Here is a 24,124-nt window from a genome sequence, read left to right on the forward strand (position 1 = left end):
AATGTTGTGTTATAGCTTTATAGTATTAACTGATCCGAAAGTAAAAAAATAATATCCAAGAAATATGATTTATTCCACAAAATTTGTTCTTAGTAGTCCCCAGTAACTTTTCCCTAGACCAATGTCACCAATCCTCACTTTGAAGCTGCTAGGTGGGGTTGTAGAGCAGAAAAAAATCATACCGTTGTAGGCCATTATTCAAAAACATTTTAATAATTCCAAAACATGTCATGCCAAATGCAGCAGTACATTGATAGCTCTGCAATATATAAAATTTCAAACCATTTCATACAAATATATGATTCTTTTATACTGTTTGGATATTCACAAAACAGGTATACAATGATTATTATACATTTATGCGGACTTTTAAAAAGGACAATGATATCGCTGCGACAGATGCATTTCAAATGACCAAAGCAGGCTGCATTAAGGCATTCTTTTTTTTTTAATCCAACAGACATAACAAGGCAAATTGATGAAATTGCACCCAGTGGAATAAACTGAAAAGGCAGTCAAACGTTGTTTTTTTTTGTGTATTTTAAAAGCTTACCATATAAAAATAGCTCTCTTTGTCAACAGTATCAAAGTAGTGCAAAGAATTGGTAATAGCGGCAAAAAAAAAAAAAAATCATCATTCTCAGCAAACAACATAAACTACGAATAAGTTAGTTTTTTTGTTTTTAACAGAAACTTGTCAATCACACGCACACATAACTGTGGACACAACTCAAACCAAAGCTTTCTATAATATACCCTTTTAAAAACATGGCAAAGGTTTTTGTAGTGACTGAGTGGTTGGTTCAGCAAAGAGAGATTGAGTGAAGAAATAATCGAGCATGGATTATGGGGGATGGGGCGTTATCAATCTTGATACTCTAAATAAAAATGCAGATTCAAAAAAATGGCCAAAAGTGTTATTTTTCTGACCGACTAGTGTCCCCTCCCCCGCTTCCCCGCCAAAGCTACTCAAAGGCCAAGTGAGTGACAACAAAAGCAGCGTGGGCCCCTCGGGATCGCCTCCAAGCCCTTTGCTGACTTACCCGATGAGAAATTAAGCGCTTCGACTTCAAGCGAAAAAACAACAAGGAACGAAATCTTCCCCAAGCCTCACTCACTTTGGTTTCTCAATTTCTCTTCACTGACTCAACAAATGCAAACAACCTGAGCTGTTTTTTTATACTTATTTTTTACAGAATGAGGTAGTGAAGTATTAATCCAAATTAAGGCTTTTCAAGCTTTACATTTGAATTAAGTCGTTTGGGGCTAAGACCTTATGAGAGTTTGTTTCTTGACCCAGTATGGTCCCTCTAAATATACAGATCACGTGAGCAAAAATATACGAGACGTCTTTTAATTACAATTTGAAATGTCATAATAATTTTGCTTACGTTATATATCGATAAGAGTTTACAGACTTCCCTCAGCTGTTGTGGCAAGTTACTCAAACATTGGAGAAGATGCTACATTGTTTCAAAGCATTGGGCTGCGAAAAGAGAAAAAAAATGTCTACTCTGGACTACAGCCAAAATACATAAGATGTTAAATATGCCTTTGTGGAAATAATATGAAGGTACAGGAAAATATGTTGTGTGATTTTTGATGTGTGATGTTGATGTTCTTAGTGGAAACAATGAAGCTGTAATCACACAATTTGGAGGCAATGGATATCTATAAATCCCGTTTTTAAGCATTGAGTGATCATCTGTTTTGAATTTAGCTTATATTTTCGATGACCTAGCATCGTGAAACAATAATCGTTATTATTGTTGAACCCTCACATTTGATCTCCAACCTGAACCCTTATCAGAAAATAATAACTCGTCTTGTATAAAATTGAAGGAAGGTGAGCTCACCCCTAAATAATACTATCCAAGAAAACTTTTCCATCTGTAAAAGTGCACATAATGTAATTTCACAGTGAGGTGGAAAATCAGGAGAAAACTATATATAGAATTAAGTATCTAAAAAATGCTACATATGTGATATATATATATGCAAGATGGTCTATTGCCGGGAGGAGCCTTTATAATGCAGAAGCCGCCTCCTTTTCACCTTGAAGAAATCTGGAATGAGACACATTCATGAGATTAAGAACTATTAAGAACTATATATTTTTCATGTTGCATTCGTGCACTCACCCGTAATGGAAGCTTGTCTGCGTTTTTCTGGTCGTTTCAGCTGGTGGTACCCTCTTGTGGTTACCTCCAGGCCTTCATCTCCAGACCCGGAAGAGCTGCTGGATGTGGAGGAATCCTCACCCGAGGACGCGACGCGTCGCCAGGCGGATTTACTAAAACGTGCTGCCGGCCTGATAGTGCTGCCGCGGTAGAAGACGGGCATGTCCCGGGGCTGGACCTCCTCCCACTCGACTTCAGTGCCGGCACCCGGGACGTCACGCCGGAAATCGTAGTTCCATCGTTTGTTGGCTGCTTCGATGTTCATGCAAAGGAGCCGCTGGAAGTCTTCACGCAGCTGATGGTGGTCCACAGGACCGAAGAGGTTTCGCCGCACAGGACCCACCTTCAGCCTTAGAGCCTCTATGCCACCCAGGCGCAGAATTTCAGACTCATTTGTTGACGTAGATGTCACGTCCATTGCCATATCCCTGTTGGATAATAGACACGTGCCAAAGGTGAGAGCTCTGCTTCACTTGTGACATATGAGGTGTGATTTGTGCACAGTTCGCAACATTTTAGGATGTTTTTGATTCAGGTTCTTTTCCGTTTTATAAAAGGCGGCGTGTGTTGTTCAAGGTTTTCTTAAAAAGATGAAAGAAGTGCATTTTCTCCATAATGTATTAACAATGCACAACTGACTTTAAAGAGATCTTCCAATTGTTTCCCACCGCGCCTATCTCCTTTTATCTTACTTTTTAGCAAATCTGTTTCGCCAGTTGAACACATTATGTTGCAGGATCAGGGTTCCATTTGTTAATTTAGCATGGAAATGGTGAAAGTAAGAATAAGCCCATTTCAATTATAGTCCAAATGCCAACCCAAAACTCCAAGAAAGATGAGAAAAGAAGAGCTTATTTGAGCGCGTCTAAGACATGCCCGTATTTGAACAAAATTATTAATGAGCTGACTAAGGCTGCAATCTTGACTTGAATCCAGGAGATGGCGGGAGAGTTCAAAACATCCAAATACCGCACAGCTTTATATCTTTGGCACCTTTATCAAGTGCAAAACAATAGGTGACATTCGTCTTAGTTTTGTTCATCATTATGTTGCAGAACCTACAAGTAACAGACCTTCTTCTGTGGTCTGAAGACCTACCCCCATAAAACACCTGTATCTTCCTGTAAGGACCACTTCTGCTAGTCACCGAATTATTGCAGCAGCAGGTAAGTAAATCAACACTACGTAAATCTAACACCACTTCTTGCTCCGGAGCTTGTGGGCCAAAGGACGATGTTAAAGGTGAAAGGTTGCACATATGGCAAACTCATGAGGAATGCATTACTGTGCTGCTCTCTGACAAAATTAATTAGCACACTGCTGTTGAGTTCAGGGATCATGAGCTTCATCCTACATTCTACGGCCAACCTCGAAGTAATCATTTGAAAATTGACAAACTCTTTTATCAGCAGACCACCAGGAACTTGAAATAATACGTGAGCAGAAAACATAATTTAGACTGAGGTTTCCAACCTTCTTCAAACTGAAAGCTACTTTTGTCACACCCAGTTTGATATGCATTTATAAAATAACAACTGATCATGTTTTTACTGTGTTGTTACTATGCTATCAGGCTAATTGTAAAAAGGTTTAAACAGGCTCCCTCAACTTCTACAAAAAAAAGTTTCAACAGAAAAATCACAATGCCCCAGCACCGGTAAACTATTTTCAGAACAGGCCCACGGGCCTCAGCTTTACTTAAGGGGCACCACGTTGAAGACCTCTGGTCTACACAGTCGCCACACTTAATTGGGTCCAGAAGCATGACCCAAACATCACAATAATATTCCTTGCACTTGATTGATCCTATTCCGTAAAAAACACAACAAAAGAGCTGACTCCTTGTACTGCCAGCTAATCTGTCACGACTACTAATTGGAGCATAATCCTAAATTTAATTTGCATTTCATGTTGTCGTCTCAGATTAATTGGTGGTGGTAGAAGGGAGGGGTTTATCAGATTATTCAAGACTCCCGCAGCGTTTTAATTAAGACTGTCTGCATATTAAAGAATATTAAACAGCACTTACACTAACAGTTGGTCGACTTAATAATCATTTGACCTAGAAATAGAGGTAACGCTACACTGTGAGACATGTTGATCCAGGACTTTGACAGACCGACTGAACTGAGTGTTGGACATATCCACAATAAACAGCTAATTGACGTTTTCGTGAACAGTATAAAATGCGATTGCCTTTTACAGGCGCCTGCGCAGGAGAAAGTTGTTTGCGTCAGATATTTTGTCGGGTGCGTTGCAGGGATCAGGTTACAGTACAGTAGGCTACGCACTAAACTATGTTTCAATGAAATAACAACGACGGCGAGTGAAGACTGATTAAACGCTATAAATGTGCCATTGAAATCAGATTGGATCAACTAGTAGTAGTCGATGACGCACTTTGTTTGGCAAGAGGATGGGGGTCAATGAGATGCGTGACACAAACAACCGCAATTTGTCAAACCCCATCGCGCACGAAACTCTTTAAAACACACCAAAATTAAACAACGTTTACTCGTGGGAAAAAACACTTAATACGTATTTTAAAAAAGACTTACCATGGAATCGAAAGTGTCCGATGTCAAAATTTCCGACGGCGTTACGTATACACAAAGTACGCACCCAGAATTCAGTACAATGTACCAGTACTCGGAACGAACAAGATAAGATGTGTTCGCGTCAACCTCGGAGTTTACAGTGTCACGTCGAATGTCGTACTGTTAATCCAGTAATGTGTTTGCCCCGTTCACTTATCCCGACTTCTTGTTATGGACTGACACTGGGAGGGAAGGGAAGGCTGTCAGTGTGCTTGGGGTCCTCCCACGCGAAGAACCAATCACGTGATTTTAGTTCCAGAAAAAACATTAGAATGAGTGTCATGTTAAATAATGTTAAAATTACCATGATGCCATTAACCGCAACAACGGCGAAAACGACTTCGTAAAAAAACGAGATAAAAAAAATCTATAAAACGACGTACACACGCAGAAATATTGATGAACCAGACTTTTACACATGTTTTTAAGTTAATTAAAATAGTCCTTACCCTGATGGCATGTTGAAAATGGTTGCTTTAGCGCGAGTTGCAGTAGACGTGTTGGCTCTGAGCTTGCTGTCTCTTCTGTGCTGCATTTAGCGCGCTGCATGGAAAGTAGGTCAAAGAAACTTGGCAGGGGTGAGCATTTCCCTACTCCTGCAAAATGTGACACACATTCTCGTGTTGGCTCGCACCACGTTTTTTCTTTTTTTTGCTAGAGACGCGCCCACCTTCTCTGGTCACGTTGCATTGCAACGTGAGCACAATTTTTTTTGCAGTGTTCTTGTGGATGCATTTGACCCATATTGCTCACTTTATGTAAAGGGGAAAGTGTGGAAGGTGAAATAAATAGCAATGGTAAGCGATTTAGGAGGTCGGGGCAAGAAAACTCGGACAGGTTTTCATAAAGGGGCAATTATCTCTCGATTTAAAAAACGTATTTCTTTAGAGGTCCTCAATTAGTTTGCTCACATGGTGGCATGTTTTCTTCTAACAATTGCCCATTGTAAATTTGTTTAGAATGCTATCGAAATCTGAGAAAATCATGTTTTAAGATCCAATAAAGTAACTACTTCGGATGTATAATGATTTGGCCCAAATCGATTGATGACCCAGGCTTGTAACTGAATACATTTGCAGTAGAACCCCGGGCTACACCATAAATCCGTTCCGAGGTGGGTATCACAAAAGGAAAATGCCATATAACGAAGGACAGAAACCTGTGGTCATGGATACTAGCTGGTACAGTACTCCAGATAAAAACATTAAAATAACCAAAAACTTTAAAGTAAGTACTAATTATATTTAATTTTAGTGTATAGGTTTCAATTTAGGGCAGCACAGCGGGGCAGTGGTTACCGCGTGTGTTGCACAGTTCTGATGTCATGAGATCGAACCTCCTGTGTGGAGTTTGCATGTTCTCCCCGTGCTTATGTGGGTTTCCTCCGGGCACTCAGGTTTCCTCCCACATTCTAAAAACATGCATGTCAGGTTAATTGGCCGTTCCGAATTGTCCCTAGATGTGAATGAGCGAGCGAATTGTCTATCCCTGTGTGCCCTGCGACTGGCTGGCAACCAGTTCAGGGTGTCCCTTCCCCAGACATGGGGACTTGAGACTTAGTGACTTGGACTCGAGTCGACTCGAGTCGCTGTTTTTATGACTTGTGACTTGACTTGGACTTGGCAATCTAAGACTCGGGACTTGACTTGTGACTTGACTTGCCCAAGAAAAAAATACTTGGGACTTACTTGGGACTTGAAGGTGAAGACTTGAGACTTACTTGAGACTTGCACATGTGTGACTTGGTCCCATGTCTGCCCTTCCCCACTGACTGAAGATGGCTGTGATGGGCTCCAACACCCCCGTGACCCTACTGAGGATAAGCGGTGCAGGTAATGGATGGATGGATGGGTTTCAATTTAGATATTTATACAAGTAAAGGAAGAATGGCATTTTATTCACCTTTGGTGTAAAGTGACTTGAGTTGTCGTGTAGTGTAGCTGGTGGATGCAGATAACTGGGAGGAGAAGGCAGATTAAATATGAAACAGATTTTAAAACCTCCCCTTGCGTCAATTGTCACAATTTCTTTAGAACAGGGGTCAGGAACCTACACCTCGCAGGCCATATATGTCTCTTTTAATGAATACATCTGGCAAATATTTTCGGCATCGTATGTGCACAGTCAAATTTGCACAAAGGAAATCGGGATACACCTGAGATATCAATGGGTTCAATCCAGTATATATAGGGCACGTCTCAACTGCAGTTTCCAGTCAAGGTGTCACATCAACAAACCTCGTTTTGGCTGTAGATTACTGAAGAATCCTTTATAAAGATACAAATTTTAATTTGTATACTGTATATATGTTGATATGGGACATAGGCTGTGGGTTTATTATTATTTCCTGAATTTGATCAAAAGTCACACAGTGAAATAAAATGCTTTTGTGTGGAAATTGGATTTGGCAGTTTTGTGAAATTTGTCTTAAAAAAAAAAAAATCAAAATATTTTTCCTTTCATGCCTCTTTGTGTCGAAAAGGTTATGACGCCTGCCTGAGAAGATTTCCTTGCTGTAATCCCCTCTTTATTTTAATAATATTCTCTAATGTAGAATGGTTATGTAAATGCAGCATAGCAAGGGTAGTGATTAAAGTGCTCTCTGTGTATTTCCTGATAATCACAAGCTTAGTTTCCATGGTTATCATGTTTTTTGCTCCCCGGTCCAAACATGACTGCAGGCCTTGGGACCAATAGCAAAAAAATACTGTATTGTATCGCTGACTCTCAAAGTCTTTACAAAGCACTCTCGATTCTGAACTAAAAGAAGAGAGAAAAGGGAATTGTGGAATGGTAGACGAGTTTTCATGATACAGCATTTTATATGACTTTGACCAATACTAGAAAGGTATCTTTGGGACGCAATCATAGTACATACATATGACCAACGCAGAGTTTTAATAATAGTTTTTTGGGCAGACTTTATAAGTTGTTCATGGTGTTGTATAGTGGGGAGAAAAACATCAAAAGGGGCCGAAAAAAACATCTTATACCGCATTGTATAGTTAAAATGTTATAAGGCAGCATCACTGTATGCTGGGGTTTTACTGTAATTTGAAATAGTCCCCTGTTGTATTAACCAAACAAAAGCAGTTACAATTAAAAACATAAATATCCCTTTGTTAAGATTGTAGAGATTTTTGTAGCTTTTTTTAAAGAGATTAATTGTTTATATTTGTTTTACTCTAGTGTTATTGAATTACTTAACAAGTGCTGTGACGTATCTTGTTTGTTGCTTTTATGCGATCTGAAATATGAGACTTATCCAATACGACAAGGGAGCTTCCTTGCCATATTGAGGTTTTCGAGAAATGCCGGAACCTTTCGAGCCACACACTATTTTTACCACAAACCCGATTGCCTTGCTTAAACTGTTTTGTGCTCAAATCGCTTCCCAATCTTAATGACATCAAAGCAGGTGTGGCGGCCATTATTGTGAGGCCATTGTTTCCGTGTGACAGCAAATGCTGTAACAGTATTTGTGTCACTCCTGTGGAATGCGTCACTGTTGAAAAACAGCATTCATGTGTTGACAGGCTAAAAAGAGGAGGTGGAGGCATGGTCTCATTTTGGTGAAGTTCGAGGTGGTCCAGTTGGCAGCTCAATGCAATCAAAATGCAATAGTGAAAAGTTTTTTTTCCACCAGTTAATATTAGAACTAAAATTTTCATTGATAACGACGTGGTGAACATTTTTTTCCACACGATAAGACATGGCACGCCAGGATAAACACGTAATGAAGACCCAAAATAGAAAATTAACATGATAAGAATGTCAGGTTAAATAGGAAAAATTATTTAGAAGCTAGTGCTTGGAGGGGTTTGGATCCCTTAACCACCAAGGTCATAGGAGCACCATTTCCTGTGGTGTGTCTTAGGCAAGTACAGCCTGGTGGCGCCCATTCTTTTCTGAGGCAACAAATGTTTCCACCCAGTCTCGAACCGTTTCGTGCAATCACATTTACCAACAACATAATCTCAAAATAAGTTGATAAATAAGATATGAATAACCATTTTTCGATACAAGAAGTAAAATCTTAAGCTTGAGCCCGACCTGGCTCAAATGTCAATGATTATGTTTCAGTTGGGCCGGGCTTTTTTCTCACTGCCTTTTTTAAAGAAATATATATATCATCATAGTTCTTCTTTGCTTCTCTGCCTCTCTCCAAGTGCCGCGCTAGAATTTTTTTCAGGATGAACTACTACTCTGGCTTAAGGCTCAATTTTCAACCTGTCAAAATGACAACGAGCCTTCAAATTTTCCCGTCAACTCTTAAAAAAAAATCTGTCTGATGATAAATTGTCTGTTAATATAACCTCTGTGGACACACAGACGAATAAAATACGTAAATGTTTTTACAGTTTTGTCTATCTTAGATTTTTATAGAAGAAAAGTCTTAAGTCATATTTTATACCTCTCCTCCTACTCACTCCTCACAAATAAAATGTGAAATTTTGGATTCGCTTCAGTCTTTGTCCTGCAAATCCAGTTAATTGGTTAGGCTTGGGCTGGGTCGGGCTGTAATACCCGCGGGCCGGGGTCGGGTCAAACTGGATTATTTTAGGCCTGATCTTACCTCGGTTCTTAACAAAGGCAAGATGAATATTTTTCACTCTTGTGCTCTTGTTTAGGATGGTGATGGCCACGGGGAAAACTGTCTCTCACCCTTTTAGTTATTGTTTCATGGGAAATGTAGCACCTACCAAAGGGAAGCAGGTCAGAGAGATGGTGTGAGAGAACGCCGCTATAATTACGTTGGCTCAATATGCTCTCCACAGTGGCTCTGTAGAAGGACACCAACAGCTTCTCCGCTGTTTTTCAAAGTCCCTTAATAAAGCAACGGATCCAAAACTTGATCCGGTGCTATTTGAGCACCCTCATGCAGATGAATAATGGTTAGTTAGCGATTCTGACCCAATTTCCTAATAGCCTCCTAATCTGTGTTTCAAGAGGTCCTTTATTCGCCGTTATAGTTAAGAGGCCATTGCCCGAAAATGAGGCCTCGGGTAGTGCCATCATCAGCACTCTGACCTGTTATTTACAGTCGTCCTACGTGAAAAGAATCCCTAATCCCCTTCTTGTTTTTTTCGGCCCCCTTCCCACAAGTGCACACCCCCTAATCCGTTTCTGTATGTGTTACACTTGGCTATGCAGTATTTAAAACCATTGTCTTCACTCTGCAGTACTTGCCCCTTGAATAAATTAGCTTGTCCGACTGGGGGAAGTCCCGTACTCTGTGATTTCAAGTAAAGTACTTAATCTGTTTTTCTATCACTCAAGTGTCACAGTTTGATGAGATTTGCAGTGGATGTATGAAGGACCCCACATGTCTCTTCCCACACAGAAGTTTTTGTGGTCGGTCAGTTAGTGATTAGTGTTGAAGTTAAATAGTAACTGATCAATACACCATAGCATCAATTATCGCGGTTGATGGGGACCAAAATCCTTCGCAAAAAGTGAAAATCCCCAAATTGCATCGCACCTTAATATAAGCCCCCGAGGCTCAAACTTACCTTGAGATGACATTCTTACAGACCCAAAGTATACGACTAACAATATAACGAATAAAGACCTACAAATAGAAATAAAGAACACAGAATTGCAGTTGATTGAATGGTCTTTGTTGTCGGGATACAAAAGTTTAACATAATTGGAGGGCTTCTCCTTTCAATGTAAGAAAGCGATTTAGAGAATGGCTTGCTAGCTGCAGGCTAGCATTGGGAATCCTCTGGTTCACCCATGTCTCGGGGATGATTGTAAATAATATCATTCCAAATGCAGGAGTTTCCCCACAAGCTGTTGCTCCAGGTCATTCGCTACATGGGTAATGGATCTGGTGTCAGTGACGTACAGCCTCGGCAGGGGTGGCTTGTTACTTAGCCAGAGCAGTAGGCCAAATACGCTTTCTTTCCCGACGCCGCCTCAGTCCTTTCCCACACCCGATTACAATCCGTGGAGCACCCAGTGGTTATCAATATTTATTTGCGCTCTCCGACTCTCCTCAAAACCGATTTAATTGATGATTTGTTTTAATGTAATGAGACAATTAAATTGTAACTGCAGCCGTGCTTCAGAGTTTGTTTTGGGTGGACACATTCTCTTGTGCATAGTAATTACATTTAATTCTGAATCTAATTTGTTGGTTACCGACTCGGCCAGCAGGTCGTGCCAACGCTTTCCGACCCAAGTTAACCTCACATTGTCACTAGCATTTATTATGAAGGAAGCAATACTCAAAACATATTTTAATTTTGGCTTCATATTATTGATTTTTATGTTTCTTTGATATGGATAATGATTAATCAGCCCAGAAAGAAAATAGTAGACACCAAAATAAATAATGCACATGCTTGATACTAAATAACTACATTTATTTACATGATAAGGAAAATTAAATGACACAAGATAATAAAAGGACATTGTTTAAACGAGCCCTAGCAGTCTTAAAAAATGGGAATGGGGAAAGAAATTCTGTAACAATAAAGAAATTATTGATCCGTAAACCCTGTTAAGAAAATCAACTAATTTAAATGACCTGGATATATTTTCATAGCATGTCAGAAATGAGATATTATTTGCCCCTGCACCAACAACAGTTGGTTCTGAAATCTTTTCTTGGTTTACCTCATGGGAACAAAATGTGCCTCGGCCTGCTCTGGTTTGTGGCCGCATGGAGTCTCAGCCTTCTGAAGAAACATGTTAAGGTTTACAAAAGTATGTTTAAGGATTGTACAAGTGACCTGTTTTGTCTCACAACATAAACATTTCATAGAATAATGTGCTCTATAAAGATAAAGTTAAGTTTATCTTACTTTTGGAAGATGAGCTTCAATAGTTAGGCGACTTCCTCCGTCGTAAAAAGTGGCCCAAAAAAGCGATCCAACAATTTTCTCAACCGCATCAAGTTTTCTTATTCCACTTTTATTTCAGAAGAAATGGTTCGCCTCTTCTTTACACTTTACACCAACCATATTGAATGGATGCACGAGATCTTAAACAATAAAAACATCAAAGTTCTTAGCGCGTTAGTGATACAGTACTTGTTGTTATGATTACACACGAACCGGGAAGTAGAAGCCGGATTTCTTCTTTGGTGTGGATGCTGGGTGACCACTCTCAGCGGCACGCGGCAGAAAGAAGTATTACCGTAATGGCCTGTACTCGGAAAAAAGGTGCACATAATACAAAATCTAACTTACAGCAATGTCCGGATATTTTTCGACATCCGGAAAAAAATGTTCATATCTACCATTTTGCTTAGGTCGAATGTTCATACGAAGGGGAGCGTCTGTATTTATATCAATTTAGATTCGATTATTTTAACCAACTTAGGTTTTTTTACAACGAGGAGGTGCAAATAAATACAGAATGTCCTTTTTAATTGAAAACAAATTTTCTTTGCATTAGCTGCGATGCTGTTTGGGGCTTCCTTTTTTGTGTGTTGAAAAACAGAAATGGTACACCACAATCGATTGGTTTTTTTGTTTTCCTTTACACCGTGAGAAATTCGAAAGAAATGCTGTGCCCTTTCGCTATGCAACATAAGGCCGAGTCTCCTCCAAAACTACTCTCAGGGTGGGTGTGTCTTTAAAAAGGAAATTAAGACCCCATAACTCTGTGAGGGGCATCATGGGGCCATTCTCCTAGCTACGGTGAGGTTTTGTGTTTTTGGGGTGCAGAGATGGATATAGCAGCTGGATATTATAAGGGGGGGCAGGATGTCGGGGTAAAGTGATCTGAATGGAAATATCCCCAAAGATACCCCTTAATGTTTTGGGGTTCGCTAACGGAAAACTTGAGTAACTTTTATTTCATTGAGAGGTTTGAGCTTGTGCATTTAATTATTGCATTGGTCTGGACTTTGAAAAGCCTCAGCTGTTGTTCTGTTGGACCGCCCCGTCTTTGGGTTGTTTTTGCCTAGATTGTGGGCGTGTAGGGGGTGTGTGTCGGATTAGGGGCCAAGAAAGGGGTTAAAGGGCGGGCCGCACGGGGTGTAAATTGATCCTTTGTTTTCGTCCCAGTGCAAGTGCCAGGAAGAGGCTTGTTTTGGTCTTACTCCGGTGACTTTGAGACATACTCTGTGTCCCTATTTTTAAAGAAAAGAGCAACGTCGATTATTGTTTTGCAATGCTGGTTCAAAACTTTGTGTAGTGTATTTTATTTTTCAGAATTACTGTGTGTGTGTGTGTGTGTGTGCAGCTGAGTTGCAAAAGAAATTCCAAATTCAGCACATGTTTTTGCCCTTACTTCCATCTGGGAAACATTTGGTCCACATTCATAGCTGTGAATTGTACTGGCGTGAGCTAAAGCATGTATGTATGTGTGCATGTGTTCGTGGGTGACTTTGTACTCAGAAATAATCCTAAAATGAATAAATCTCAAAGCTATAGTATAAGAAAATCTGTATTGTCTTTTTAAACAGTGTCAATCAAAGAGAACTCTCTAACAGTATTGTATAAAATATTCAGAATAAGTAGAACATACATAAATCTACAGATTTTGCATCAAAACATTCAGAGCAGCTCATTCTAAAGTGTGTTAGTGTCAATCATGTTCGGTAAAGATAATTTTGTCTATACTGTAATACCTTGTTTATTGCAGTTATTGGGGACCGAAACCCCACCATTTGCGAAAATCTACAAAGCCACTTCCCCATTTTTAAAATGTGAACTGTTGGTCTTCGCTCACAGCAATAGTCGATCAGGAATAGTGGATCGTGGCCACATGGGCGCTGTTAATTTTCGACAATGAGTGGAAAAAAAGCCGCCCTAAATGACACACATTTGCTCTGTCATCCACTTTTCTCAACAATTGTTTAATGCGGATAATGGATCGCGGCCAAAACAGTGCAGTTCATTTTAGTTGAGCCTCAATGACATGCTCCAGTGGCCTGAGCCCAAAATAAAATGCAATCTGCCCCTGCTCTCAGCTATATTCAACTGCAGATAATGGATTGCGGCCTCAACCGCATATTTCATCTTAGGGGGTCTAGAACGGCACACCTTCTGACAAAACTTTCATCTCCCGGTCTCCGCTTGGAGCAAAATGGGATTGGAGCAATAGATTGCAGCTGCACGAGTGCAGTTCATTTTAGGCAGAAGTAACAAAAAAAGAGCAGTCGCTGCTCGCAGCAATTTGAGGGTAGTGGATTGCAGCTGCATGAGTGCAGTTCTCTATTGGGCGGACAGAGTGGCAAAAAACAATTGCCAGGCCCGACATAATAGTGTTGGGAATAGTGGATTGTGACCACACAATGCAGATCAATGGAACGCTTCAGCAACCTGAACTGAAAATGAATGCGCTCTGATTGTGCTTCCAGTACACAGGCAGCATGGATTGAATTTTTGTCTAATAATTCTTTCCATTTTTCAAATGATTATCTTTCAACCCGCAATGCACTGAGACCACCAAATGCGAAGATGGATTACAGAAGTGGTCCGCAACCACGGGGCTGTGGATGGATACTGGACCGTACAGAAAGAAAAGACAAGTTGCCTTAGTTTTTGCTTACAACATATGTGTATAATACACAATTTTCCTATCTAAAATAAATTTGTGCACCCAAATCAAAATTTGGGTGCACATTATACACAAGGTTTTAGGTATTATCGCTGTCTTTGAGCAATGATTGATTAGTCAAAAAATATCGCCGACTTCAATTGCACATCATTGGATGCAGTGGGTATCGAACCTGGATTGTGGCGGCAAGACTGACACATTATAACCACTAGACCAATGAGGATGTAGATTACATGGGAAAATGCTTTGGATTTTATCTCATCATCACACACTAGTTTACTCAGGGTACCACATTGTCTAATACAATGTGAAGTATGAACACAATACCAAAATAGGATTTAAAATGTATGTCTTTAATGTCCTTTAACGCCCAATTCATCATTAGATATACAAAAGGATTTTTCCCCCGTCATGCTTTTTTGCATTTGTTTAGATAATTAAAAATGGACTGCATTTATTCAGCGCTTTGCCAATCCGCGAGGACCTAAAAAGTGCTTAACAATACACTTCACACTAAACCTAGTCACACTCACACCGATAGCGGTGTCAGCCCTGCAAAGTATCTATCTGCATATTGGCGGCATTCGGGGTTCAGCGTTTTGCCAGTTCAACATTTAATTCTGAAGAGCCGGGAATCGAACCTGTGACCTCCTTGTTCCCAAAACAACTGCTCTACCTCCTGAGCTACTGACAGCCCAAATCTTGATGAAAATGAGATAAAACCTAAAGCTGTTTCTTTTGTCATCTACATCTTTAGTGGTCTAGTGATTGCACAGTGGATTTAGGTGTATTATTATTGTAATTCTATTATCACTAATGTTATTATTGGGGCGAGTTGCGAGAATATTGTCAGACATAAAACCAGTCTGTGGTACAGAAAAGATTGGGGACTACCGTATTATAGTACACAAAATATCTATTTCTATTTTTTGTGTCAAATTAACCCAAGATAGTTGATCGCTCTACTCCAGACCCAAATTTGTATCACTTTTTTACTCGAATGATACATGAACGCATTTTACTGTTCAAGCCAACCTTTTGTTTTACAGGCGAATGAGGAGAACTACAAAAAAAAAAAAAACTTGCCTCCCCGAAAATGTTAATAAAGTTTGGTATTCGAGGGCACATCGTGATCCACATCCTCGCCTTTTAATGACAAGCAGTCAGCCAGCGTGTCTAAATCCTTTTGACTAAATGCAATGCCAAGAACCTGTTCTGTGCCCGTCTGCAGCGAGGAGCTTGTTTACCACGGCTGAAATACTTGAACCAAATTCCTCCGAGTTGGAATCGGGCCCCAATGATGAGGGTGTGCCCCGGCTCCTTTCCCGCCTTTTTCTTGGCCACAGTTCCTAGAAAACGTAGCGGTGGTTTTTGGGAAGTATGGCCAGGGTGTTTCCGTGTAACTACGTGTCGGATGCAGGAAGTGAAAAGGCCTCTTTTTCCGAACCGCAAGACTGTCTGTAAAAAGTTGTAATGAGTATTCCGACGTCTACTTAGGAATCTCAGTTTGAAAATGAAAATAAATGTAGCTCGGAGGGGGCACTTGGAGGGGCTCTGCTTTCCCTTTCAGTGGGGCCCACAGCGGAAATTCATAATCTCTGTGAAGTGAGGAAGAGGCCAATGCAAGGGGAATCGTACATTTCTCTTCTCCTAAAAATGACATTACTCATAGTAGAACCCTTTAGACCGGCTTTTTCATCCTTTTTAAATTGTGTACTGTAATTTACTTGTTTACTTTTATTTATACCATCGTGATTTTTCACACTTCACATTATAGCGGTTTTAAAATCACCTAATGCAATATGCCAAAGTAAACTATAGTCACAATGTTATTAAAAAAAGAGAAATAGTACTACTTTAAAGGTCAAGTGCGCCATTTGAGGTGCCCTTAAAAAGTGAAGAGTAGAATATTTTCTCTGTTAAATACAGTATGCGTTGATAATGCCCAATTAAATTTAAAAAGCCTTTATCATTTATTTTCAACCACACCTATCTGCTGTTATCTAACTTTTTGTAACAACGTTTGGGACTTGCAACACATTAGCAAGGAGGGATGGGGGTAGAGTGGTGGAGCGTGATTTCCTGCTTGTCCCTGCGTTTTTTTGTTAGTGTAGCTTGAAAATGGTGGATGTCAAAATACACTTGCTTCTATTAGAGTTCAAACACCGAACCAAACCACTTTTTACCCTCAGCAGCAAGATAGTGGACATTCATTTCAGCTACCTTTATGAAAGTAAATTCTAATTTCTTGACCTTAAAAAAAAAACTTGTTTGTCTGATAGTTCATGTATTTTTGCTTATTATTTAAATCAATATTGTTCTTTCAAATTACATTGTGTAATAGTTCACCACTAAATCGCACCTTATTGTCTAATGCAAACGAAAATCAGTGCCAAATGAGCACAGCGTAGCAGCAAGATGCCAGACAAACGTGGCGGTGATAACTAGGTATGGATTACACTATGCAAAATAAAATAAAGATCCTCGATTTATGAATATTAATAAAGATAAACATAAGTATGATAGTTCATGTTTTTTTTCCTATCATTCAAAGCAATGTTTTGTTTTTTGACTGAATGCAAGTCTTTTTGTACCACTGGGAGCCGCTAAATAATACACGCTGTCGCTTTAACCACGGTCCCTTAAACAAAACTCGTCTTGATTTTTCAAGACTGAAATTTTTTTTCTAGATGATGGTGATTTCCCCCCAACATTTGTCTTAAAAATACTTTAATTGCACAAATGGTTCTTTATCCTGAAAAGACTGTGATTTTAACTGTTTCATACTAAACCTTCATAGATTATTTTACTGTTTTCAGACACTGGTAAATTCGAGTTTTCACATATTTCACCGATGAGTAAAACTACTTTTATGTCATGAACTTGACTTGTATTTCTGAAGCACTACATTGCGTTATCCTCAAAAAGCATGCTATGGAAATACTGTAATGTGGTCTTTTGGGCCACAGCGCCGTTTGCTGGAGAAATTTGAGAATGATGCCCTTATCCAAACGGTTTAGGTTTCCAACTTGTTTGTATTGTACGACGTGTAACCAGTGGCGGTTCCACACTAAATTGCCCCCTTTCCCTTCCCCAAAACTGCCAAGACAAGAGGTAAAAAGGTAAGATAAAAATTTAAAAAATAAAACTATATATACATAAAAAATTGAAATATTTAGCAATAAATACTTAAGTAATAAATACAAATACGCTATGTACATAAAAACGTGAAATATTTATCAAAAATGCTTAAATTATAAATACAAATACAATATATACATCAAAAATGGCAAATATTTATCACAAAAAAATGCTTATATAATGAATACATAAACACTTTATACAAAAAAATGGCAAATATGTGTCAAAATGTGAAGGTAACAATAATAAAATTGACTTATATTCTTATACACCAAATCACACAATCGTCGTGGTATAATGAAAAGAAAGACTTTTCTGGATTTCCTTGTTTAGAAAAATAATCGATAATATCTTCATAAGCAATCTGCTCCCCTGTTTCGTGATTAATGCAAATTACAGCAAGAACAGTCACCTCATAATAGATTTTGTGTTACATATTTTATCCATTTCACACAACTCAGAAAAATGCACAGCAGCTGGCCTGTATTTTCAAAGTTATGAATTATGTGCGTTTTTTTGGAAGACAGGAGCTGCCAATCAATTATTTTGTGTACAGTAATACAGCGAATCATCCCCTTCCAAAGTTTTTGCGGACACATCAAAAAGCTAGGGAAAACTTATGGGTCAAAGGTACCAGTACTAATCTAACACCTGCGGGAAAATGTACGCGTTAAAATCAAAAAGCTATGTGAAACCCTAAAGGTTGACGTCAAGAGCTATGAGGAAAAATATAAAAAAATCTATGGGAAAACCCATAGGTCAGAAAGCCACGTATAGAAATGAAAAAGCTACGAGAAAACTTAAAGGTAGAAAAGCAAAGAGAACAAATAAAAATCCTCTGGGTCAAAGCTACAAGTACAAATCTAACAGCTACGGGAAAACCTACGGGTCGAAAAGCTACGAGAGCAAATGAAAAAGCTGCAGGAAAACCTACGGGTCAAAGCTACCAGTACTAATCTAAAATCTATGGGAAACCCTACAGGTTGTTGTCAAGTGCTATGAGGAAAAATATATAAAGAAATCTATGGGAAAACCCAGAGGTCAGAAAGCCACGCATAGAAATGAAAAAGCTACGGGAAAACTTTAAGGTATAAAAGCAAAGAGAAGAAATAAAAATCCTCTGGGTCAAAGCTACAAGTACAAATCTAACAGCTACGGGAAAACCTACGGGTCGAAAAGCTACGAGTGCAAATCAAAAAGCTGCAGGAAAACTCTCAGTAATTCTCAAACACCTACGTGTAGGAATCAAAAAGCTACAGGAAAACCTTCAGTTTGAAAAGCTACGGGTACAAATCAAAAAGCTATGGAAAACCTACGGGTCAAAGCTACCAGTACTAATCTAAAAGCTATCGGAAAATCTACATCTCAAAAAGCTTACAAGTACAAATCAAGAAGCTACAGGAAAACCTAAGGGATAAAAATCTATGAGAAAAAAATAGAAAGGCCTTAAAACCTTTGTGTCAATCCATTAGTCCAGGGGTGGCGAACACGTGGCTCTAGGGCCGCATCAGGCTCTTGGCCAATAAGAATGCGGCTCTTTGCCTCATCATATTTTCTATATACTGTGACTCTTTGCCTTGTTTCATGTTTAGTTTTTTTTGTGTGTATTGAGGGTGGACACTTTCCTTGAAATCAACACAAGAACAATACTTGTTGTATTGTAAGGAGAGTAGTGTGTTATGGGAAATAATGTGTTTTTAATTGTGTGTGTTTGTATGCGTCTGTCTGTCATGGCAGGTCAGTGCGTGGTGTGGCTCTTTGACTGTCACAGTTAAAAATTTCGGCTCTTTGTGTTCGCCACGCCTGCATTAGTACAAAACGAAAATTTATGGGTCAAAGCTTAGAGTACAAATCTAACAGCTACAGCGAAACCTACGGGTCGAAAAGCTATGAGTACAAATAAAAAAATCTACTGAAAATCGGATGGGTCAAAAAGCTACAAATACAAATCTAAAACCCAGGGGCAAACCTACGGGTCAAAAATTACGTGTCAAAATCAAAAAGCTAAGGGTAAGCGCAAAAACAAGTATTGTACAGCTGTGTCCGTGTGTTTGAGTTCCGATTTTTCGTTCTAACTGCGGCAAAGATGACTCAGTTCTTTTGATCAAAACCAATTTGTTCAAATATAGTCATTCGACTACCGACATATAAACTTACGTAATATTCATGTGCATGTAAATATAACAATTTGTCATTGTCACTTGTCCTGTTAACAGTAAGTCAATTTAGAAGCAATAGCGCAGACGTGTGGAATTTTTCATTGCCTCGCCCTGGGGGCTTCATGTTGTCTGTGCCTGCCTGCCTGCTGTTACGACCTCTTTTTTCTCGTTTTCTTTCCACCCATCCCTTCCGTCTCTCACTATATTGGGTGTTGTGTTCTCTGTCAACCAGGAAGTTGTTGCTACTGATGTGTCTTTCGTGTCCATGGCCTGTCCTACTCCTGCTGTGTCTTGCTCCTACACTGTGGTCCTTATCCCGCTCAGAAATAGCTTTTCCAGCCTGGATGCTCGTCAATTTTATCTGTGGGTGAGTGACATAACCAGATCAAGAATAAAAATATAATAATTATTGGTCTATAAGACGCACCGAAAAAAAAAAAAGATGTGCCTTATAGGTCAGAAAATTGGAAATGCATGATTACAACGAAATGCTACCTTATAAGGTAACCATTTATGAATGAATCAATTAATTTAAATGGTGCAACCAGATTTCATAATGTTAGTGAATGTTCTTTGAAATACATATTTTTTTAGTTTGACTGTTTATATTGTCTCTAGATTTTACAGGAGTTTTATATTCACGCGTTTTTTAGTCCATTGTGACTTGTATAATTATTTTTTTTTTAAATCACTAAGACAATTTTTTTCTTGGGTTTCACCTTGTATCCAGTGCACCTTATAGGTCAGAAATTACGGTAAACAACATTGAAAATGTGTTATTACAACGGAATGCTCTTGTATAGGGAAGAGGTCCCCAACCTCTGTTAAGCGCAGAGCTACTTTTTGTTACTAATTAGCACCAAGTGCACCCAGTTTGAGAAGCTATTCTAAAATAACCTGTTATCATGTTATAACTATGTTTTTACTATGTTATTACCAGGCAAATGATAAGCAGTACGGCTAATGAGATGAGATGAGATGAGGTTTAAATGGACTCGGTCAACAACTAAAAACCTATCACTGATGAGCTATTTTCAGAACCTGTCCGCGGGATATTCCGGTGTTCTTAGGGGGCTACCTGGTGGCCGTGGGCACCTCATAGGGGACCCCGGATATAGGGGTAACCATTTATAAATAACTCAATTCATTTAAGTCAATGGTTCCCAAACTTTTGCAGGCTGGCGCCCCCTTGGCTTCGCAGTGAATTCAGACCAGTACTGCGATTTCGATGCGATTTTCGACTTTTTTTTTCTTCAGTACATTTTCTGTGTTAATTTTGTTTTTGTGAGTACTCAACCATATTGAAATGCTAAACCTAGAGAAAACAGCACCACCCTCTGGCGAGCTTTGTCAGGGTTGCCTTCTGTTGACCATTTTTTCCTGTTTAATTCTTCCATCGATAGAAATACCTACACACCTATGAAATGCATTAGATAGCACTTCAAGCTACAACTATTTATTAATCTTATTATAAGATTTCAATTATTAACTTGCATGAATAAAAAGTGTTACCTCTAATCGTTAATGCAGTTTTGGGGTTGGACACTATTAGATATTTTTAGCCAAAGTCACAGCATTCGTTATTTCTTTGTGCCTTTGTAAACTTATTTCGTACGGAGTGAAGGGCGCAAATGCCGCTTTGATGGAGGTTTTTTTTTACCTCCCAGTCCACTTGTAGAATCACCTTCTTCTTCTTTTACTTGTAATCATTTTTGACATGCCGTGTATTTTAATATGTGATTATTTTTAGGGTGCAGGTACAAGTTACTTGTGTTTCCTCTGAACCTCGCGACTATGCGAAAGCAATGGCCGTTTTCTTCTGTTCCACGTCCGCTTCGTCAAAACCAAAATAGGTCCAAACAAGTGATGTACCACCCTTCTTCGGTGCAAGCTTCGTTTCCTTCTCGTTTGTTGACTCTGGGACTATGTTTACGGAGTCCGCCATGACACTCAATGACCTCACACGGTTGGTGTGGCATAGTGTGGCGCTTGCTATCTTTGAATTGTGTTTATTGGCTTGTGCTATTATTAAAACTTGCCTCTGATTGGTCGGCACTTTTAAAACTCGAACAGGAACAACTGTGTTTGGCAAAAACTCCATCACTCACTACAAAACCTTGAAAAAACGCAGTGCTTTGCGGTTTCATAACCGCACTATGTCTCATCGCGATGTCGATTCGATTTCAGTTAATCGTGCATCCCTAACGTGTTATGTACAAATCGTCAAACAAACATTCTGCCGCCCCCCTTCAGCACCCTTCTTCCTCACCAGCCCCCAGATCTTTCCACTGCCACCAGTGGGGCGGTACCGCCCACTTTGGGAACCACTGATTTAAGTGGTGATCCCAGATTTCATAATCTTAGTTCATGGTCTATAAGATATGTATTATTTCAGTGTAACAGTTTTTTTTAGGCCTTGGGTTGAGGTCTGGGCCATTTGCCGGCCATGACATTGACTGGATGTGTTTTTCTCCAAGGAATGCTTTCACAGTTATTGCTCTGGAGCATGATGCATCGTCTTCTTGGAAAATGAGTTCATCATCACCAAACATTTTTTCAGTTGAAAGAATAAGAAAGCTCTCCAAAATGTCAATGTAAATGTGTGCATTTCATGCAGATTTGACCAAAGCCACCTGCCCAGTGCCTTTTACTGACTTGCAGCTCCTTATCATTAAGGACTGTGGGAATTTTCTTTAGGCAGTGCTCTTTGTAGATCTCCCCAGAACGGCACCAAACAAGAGTTCCAGCATCATCACCTTGTCCATTGCAGATTTGTGACTCATCCAGTCATCCGCAGTCCATGATTGCTTCTCCTTTGCCCATTGCAGTCTTGTTCTTTTGTGTTTGAGCATCCACGGTGTTTTCCTTTTAGCTTTCCTATATGAAAATCCTACTTCCTTTAGGCGATTTTGCACAGTTGTGTCGCATACATTGACTCCAACTTCCTCCTATTTCCTCTTCATTTGTCTTGTTGTGCATTTTCTGTTTTCAAGACATACGACCTTTAGTTGTCTTGACTCCTACCTGTCTTCCTTGGCCTACCAGTATGCTTGACTTTAACAACCTTCCCATGCTGTTTGTACTGGGTCCAAATTTTCGATAGATCCTGTGAACAGCCCACATCTTTGGCAACCATACGAGTTACCTTCTTCAAGAAGTTTGACGATCCTGTCTTTGGTCTCAAGAGACATTTATCTAGTTGGAGCCATGATTCTTGCCAATCCGCTTAGTCCAGGAGCCCTCCAAGGTGTGATAACTGCACTGTTTTTAACTGGTGACTAACGAGCAGACTTAAACTAAGCCAGGTGCCCAATTAAGGAAAGGAAATTGACTGGGAGTGTCCTTATATTCTATTCAAAAGGCACTGATTCCATATTTTTTTCCTCAGAATTGAGTGATTCCGTATTTATTTCCCTGCACTTGCTCTATAAAAGTAACATTTACTCACTATTGCAATGTTTTTTTTCCATTTCTTTTAGTGTTTTTGAATGTCAATGTATTGCAATTTGGAATGACCATACGATTGTTTCCATGTTTGTTATCTGAGTTTTTTCTACAGAATAAAATGTCTGAGTGTGGGTTTACCCAGGACTGGTGCTTACATACTATTTTCCAGGGGTTGAATATATATTTAAAAACATCCTTATATTTTTTTAATGCAAGTTTACAAAACTCTGGCAGGGACCAATTAAACCCTAGTGTCTCACCAGTGTTTTTATTTGGTATGGAAAAAAACTGCAATCCAAACTGTCTGCATTATTTGACTATGTGCAATTCTTCATTGAAAATACAAAACAAGCGCAGGCTTGCAAGAAAGCAGTGAAGCGCCGACAAAATATTCCTTAAGGGGGTGTGGTCTCCCTCCAGTGACAACAAAAGAAGTTTGCTCCTGACCTGTTTTTTTTTTTAAGTTTTATATATTTTATTCTGAATCGTTTTACTGAGAATGTATCAGAAAGTATTTTTCCATTATTTTAATTTTAAGTTTGAATCAGAGGTCACCTACCTATTTTGAAGCTGAGAGCTACCTTTGTGACTGATTAGCCAAAAGGGCTACCAATTGTATATGCTTTTCTAAAGAAAAAAAAACATAATTTTATAACTATATTGTTACTCCGTTATTATGATGTTATTACCAGATTGTAAATATTACAAGTATGTCTATAATAGACTCATTCAACCACTAAAACATCATGCCAGTTGGAAATCAAATTTCATAGAAAATCACAATGACCCATCACTGGTGAGCTGTGTTAAGAGCCATGCAACAGGCTACTCGGGTGCTTTAAGATTGTGTCGACAGAAGTGAATACAAAAAAAAAACGTATCGTGAGTGGGAAGAAGTAATTAAAGAACCAGGCATACATCTAATTTGAGATATTTTTAATATACTTTTGATTTTCATAAAAATAAAATACATGCTACTTTTTTACATCGCCATTACGCGATAATTGCAATTCTTTGAAGGTATTCAAAGGCTCCCCGTAAATTCATGAATCAAAACAAAGTGATGTATTATTGTAATGAT

General features: G+C 39.2%; 2 protein-coding genes across 7 annotated transcripts in view; one reads left to right on the forward strand and one right to left on the reverse strand.

The window, feature by feature from the left end:
• Positions 1 to 184: 184 nt before the first annotated feature.
• Positions 185 to 5,415, reverse strand: cdkn1d (cyclin-dependent kinase inhibitor 1D). 2 transcript variants are annotated; one of them, XM_088347500.1, is made up of 3 exons: positions 5,227 to 5,415; positions 2,142 to 2,608; positions 185 to 2,066 (listed from the first exon to the last, which is right to left on the reverse strand). In XM_088347500.1, exons 1-3 carry the CDS (start codon positions 5,310 to 5,312, stop codon positions 2,008 to 2,010), a joined length of 612 nt encoding a protein of 203 aa, XP_088203626.1. In that variant the 5' UTR covers positions 5,313 to 5,415; the 3' UTR covers positions 185 to 2,007. The 2 variants fall into 2 exon arrangements, with proteins under 2 accessions (XP_088203626.1, XP_088203627.1); XM_088347501.1 differs by lacking the exon at positions 5,227 to 5,415 and adding an exon at positions 4,739 to 5,144.
• sapcd1 (suppressor APC domain containing 1) overlaps positions 5,184 to 24,124 on the forward strand; it is a 24,174-nt gene continuing 5,233 nt past the window's right edge. Inside the window, exons 1-3 of one of the 5 annotated variants that reach the window (XM_088347504.1) lie at positions 6,237 to 6,305; positions 6,535 to 6,609; positions 19,829 to 19,963. In XM_088347504.1, coding sequence (XP_088203630.1) covers positions 19,862 to 19,963 — 102 coding nt within the window. In that variant the 5' untranslated portion in view covers positions 6,237 to 6,305; positions 6,535 to 6,609; positions 19,829 to 19,861. Of the gene's footprint in view, positions 5,356 to 5,552; positions 5,575 to 6,236; positions 6,306 to 6,534; positions 6,610 to 17,396; positions 17,419 to 19,828; positions 19,964 to 24,124 lie in introns of those variants that run through there. The other 4 variants (XM_088347503.1, XM_088347505.1, XM_088347502.1 and 1 more) reach the window with 4 other exon arrangements.

Source organism: Urocampus carinirostris, chromosome 11 (assembly GCF_059441175.1).
Source record: "Urocampus carinirostris isolate Australia breed hairy pipefish chromosome 11, RoL_Ucar_1.0, whole genome shotgun sequence".
Classification (NCBI taxonomy): Eukaryota; Metazoa; Chordata; class Actinopteri; order Syngnathiformes; family Syngnathidae; genus Urocampus; species Urocampus carinirostris.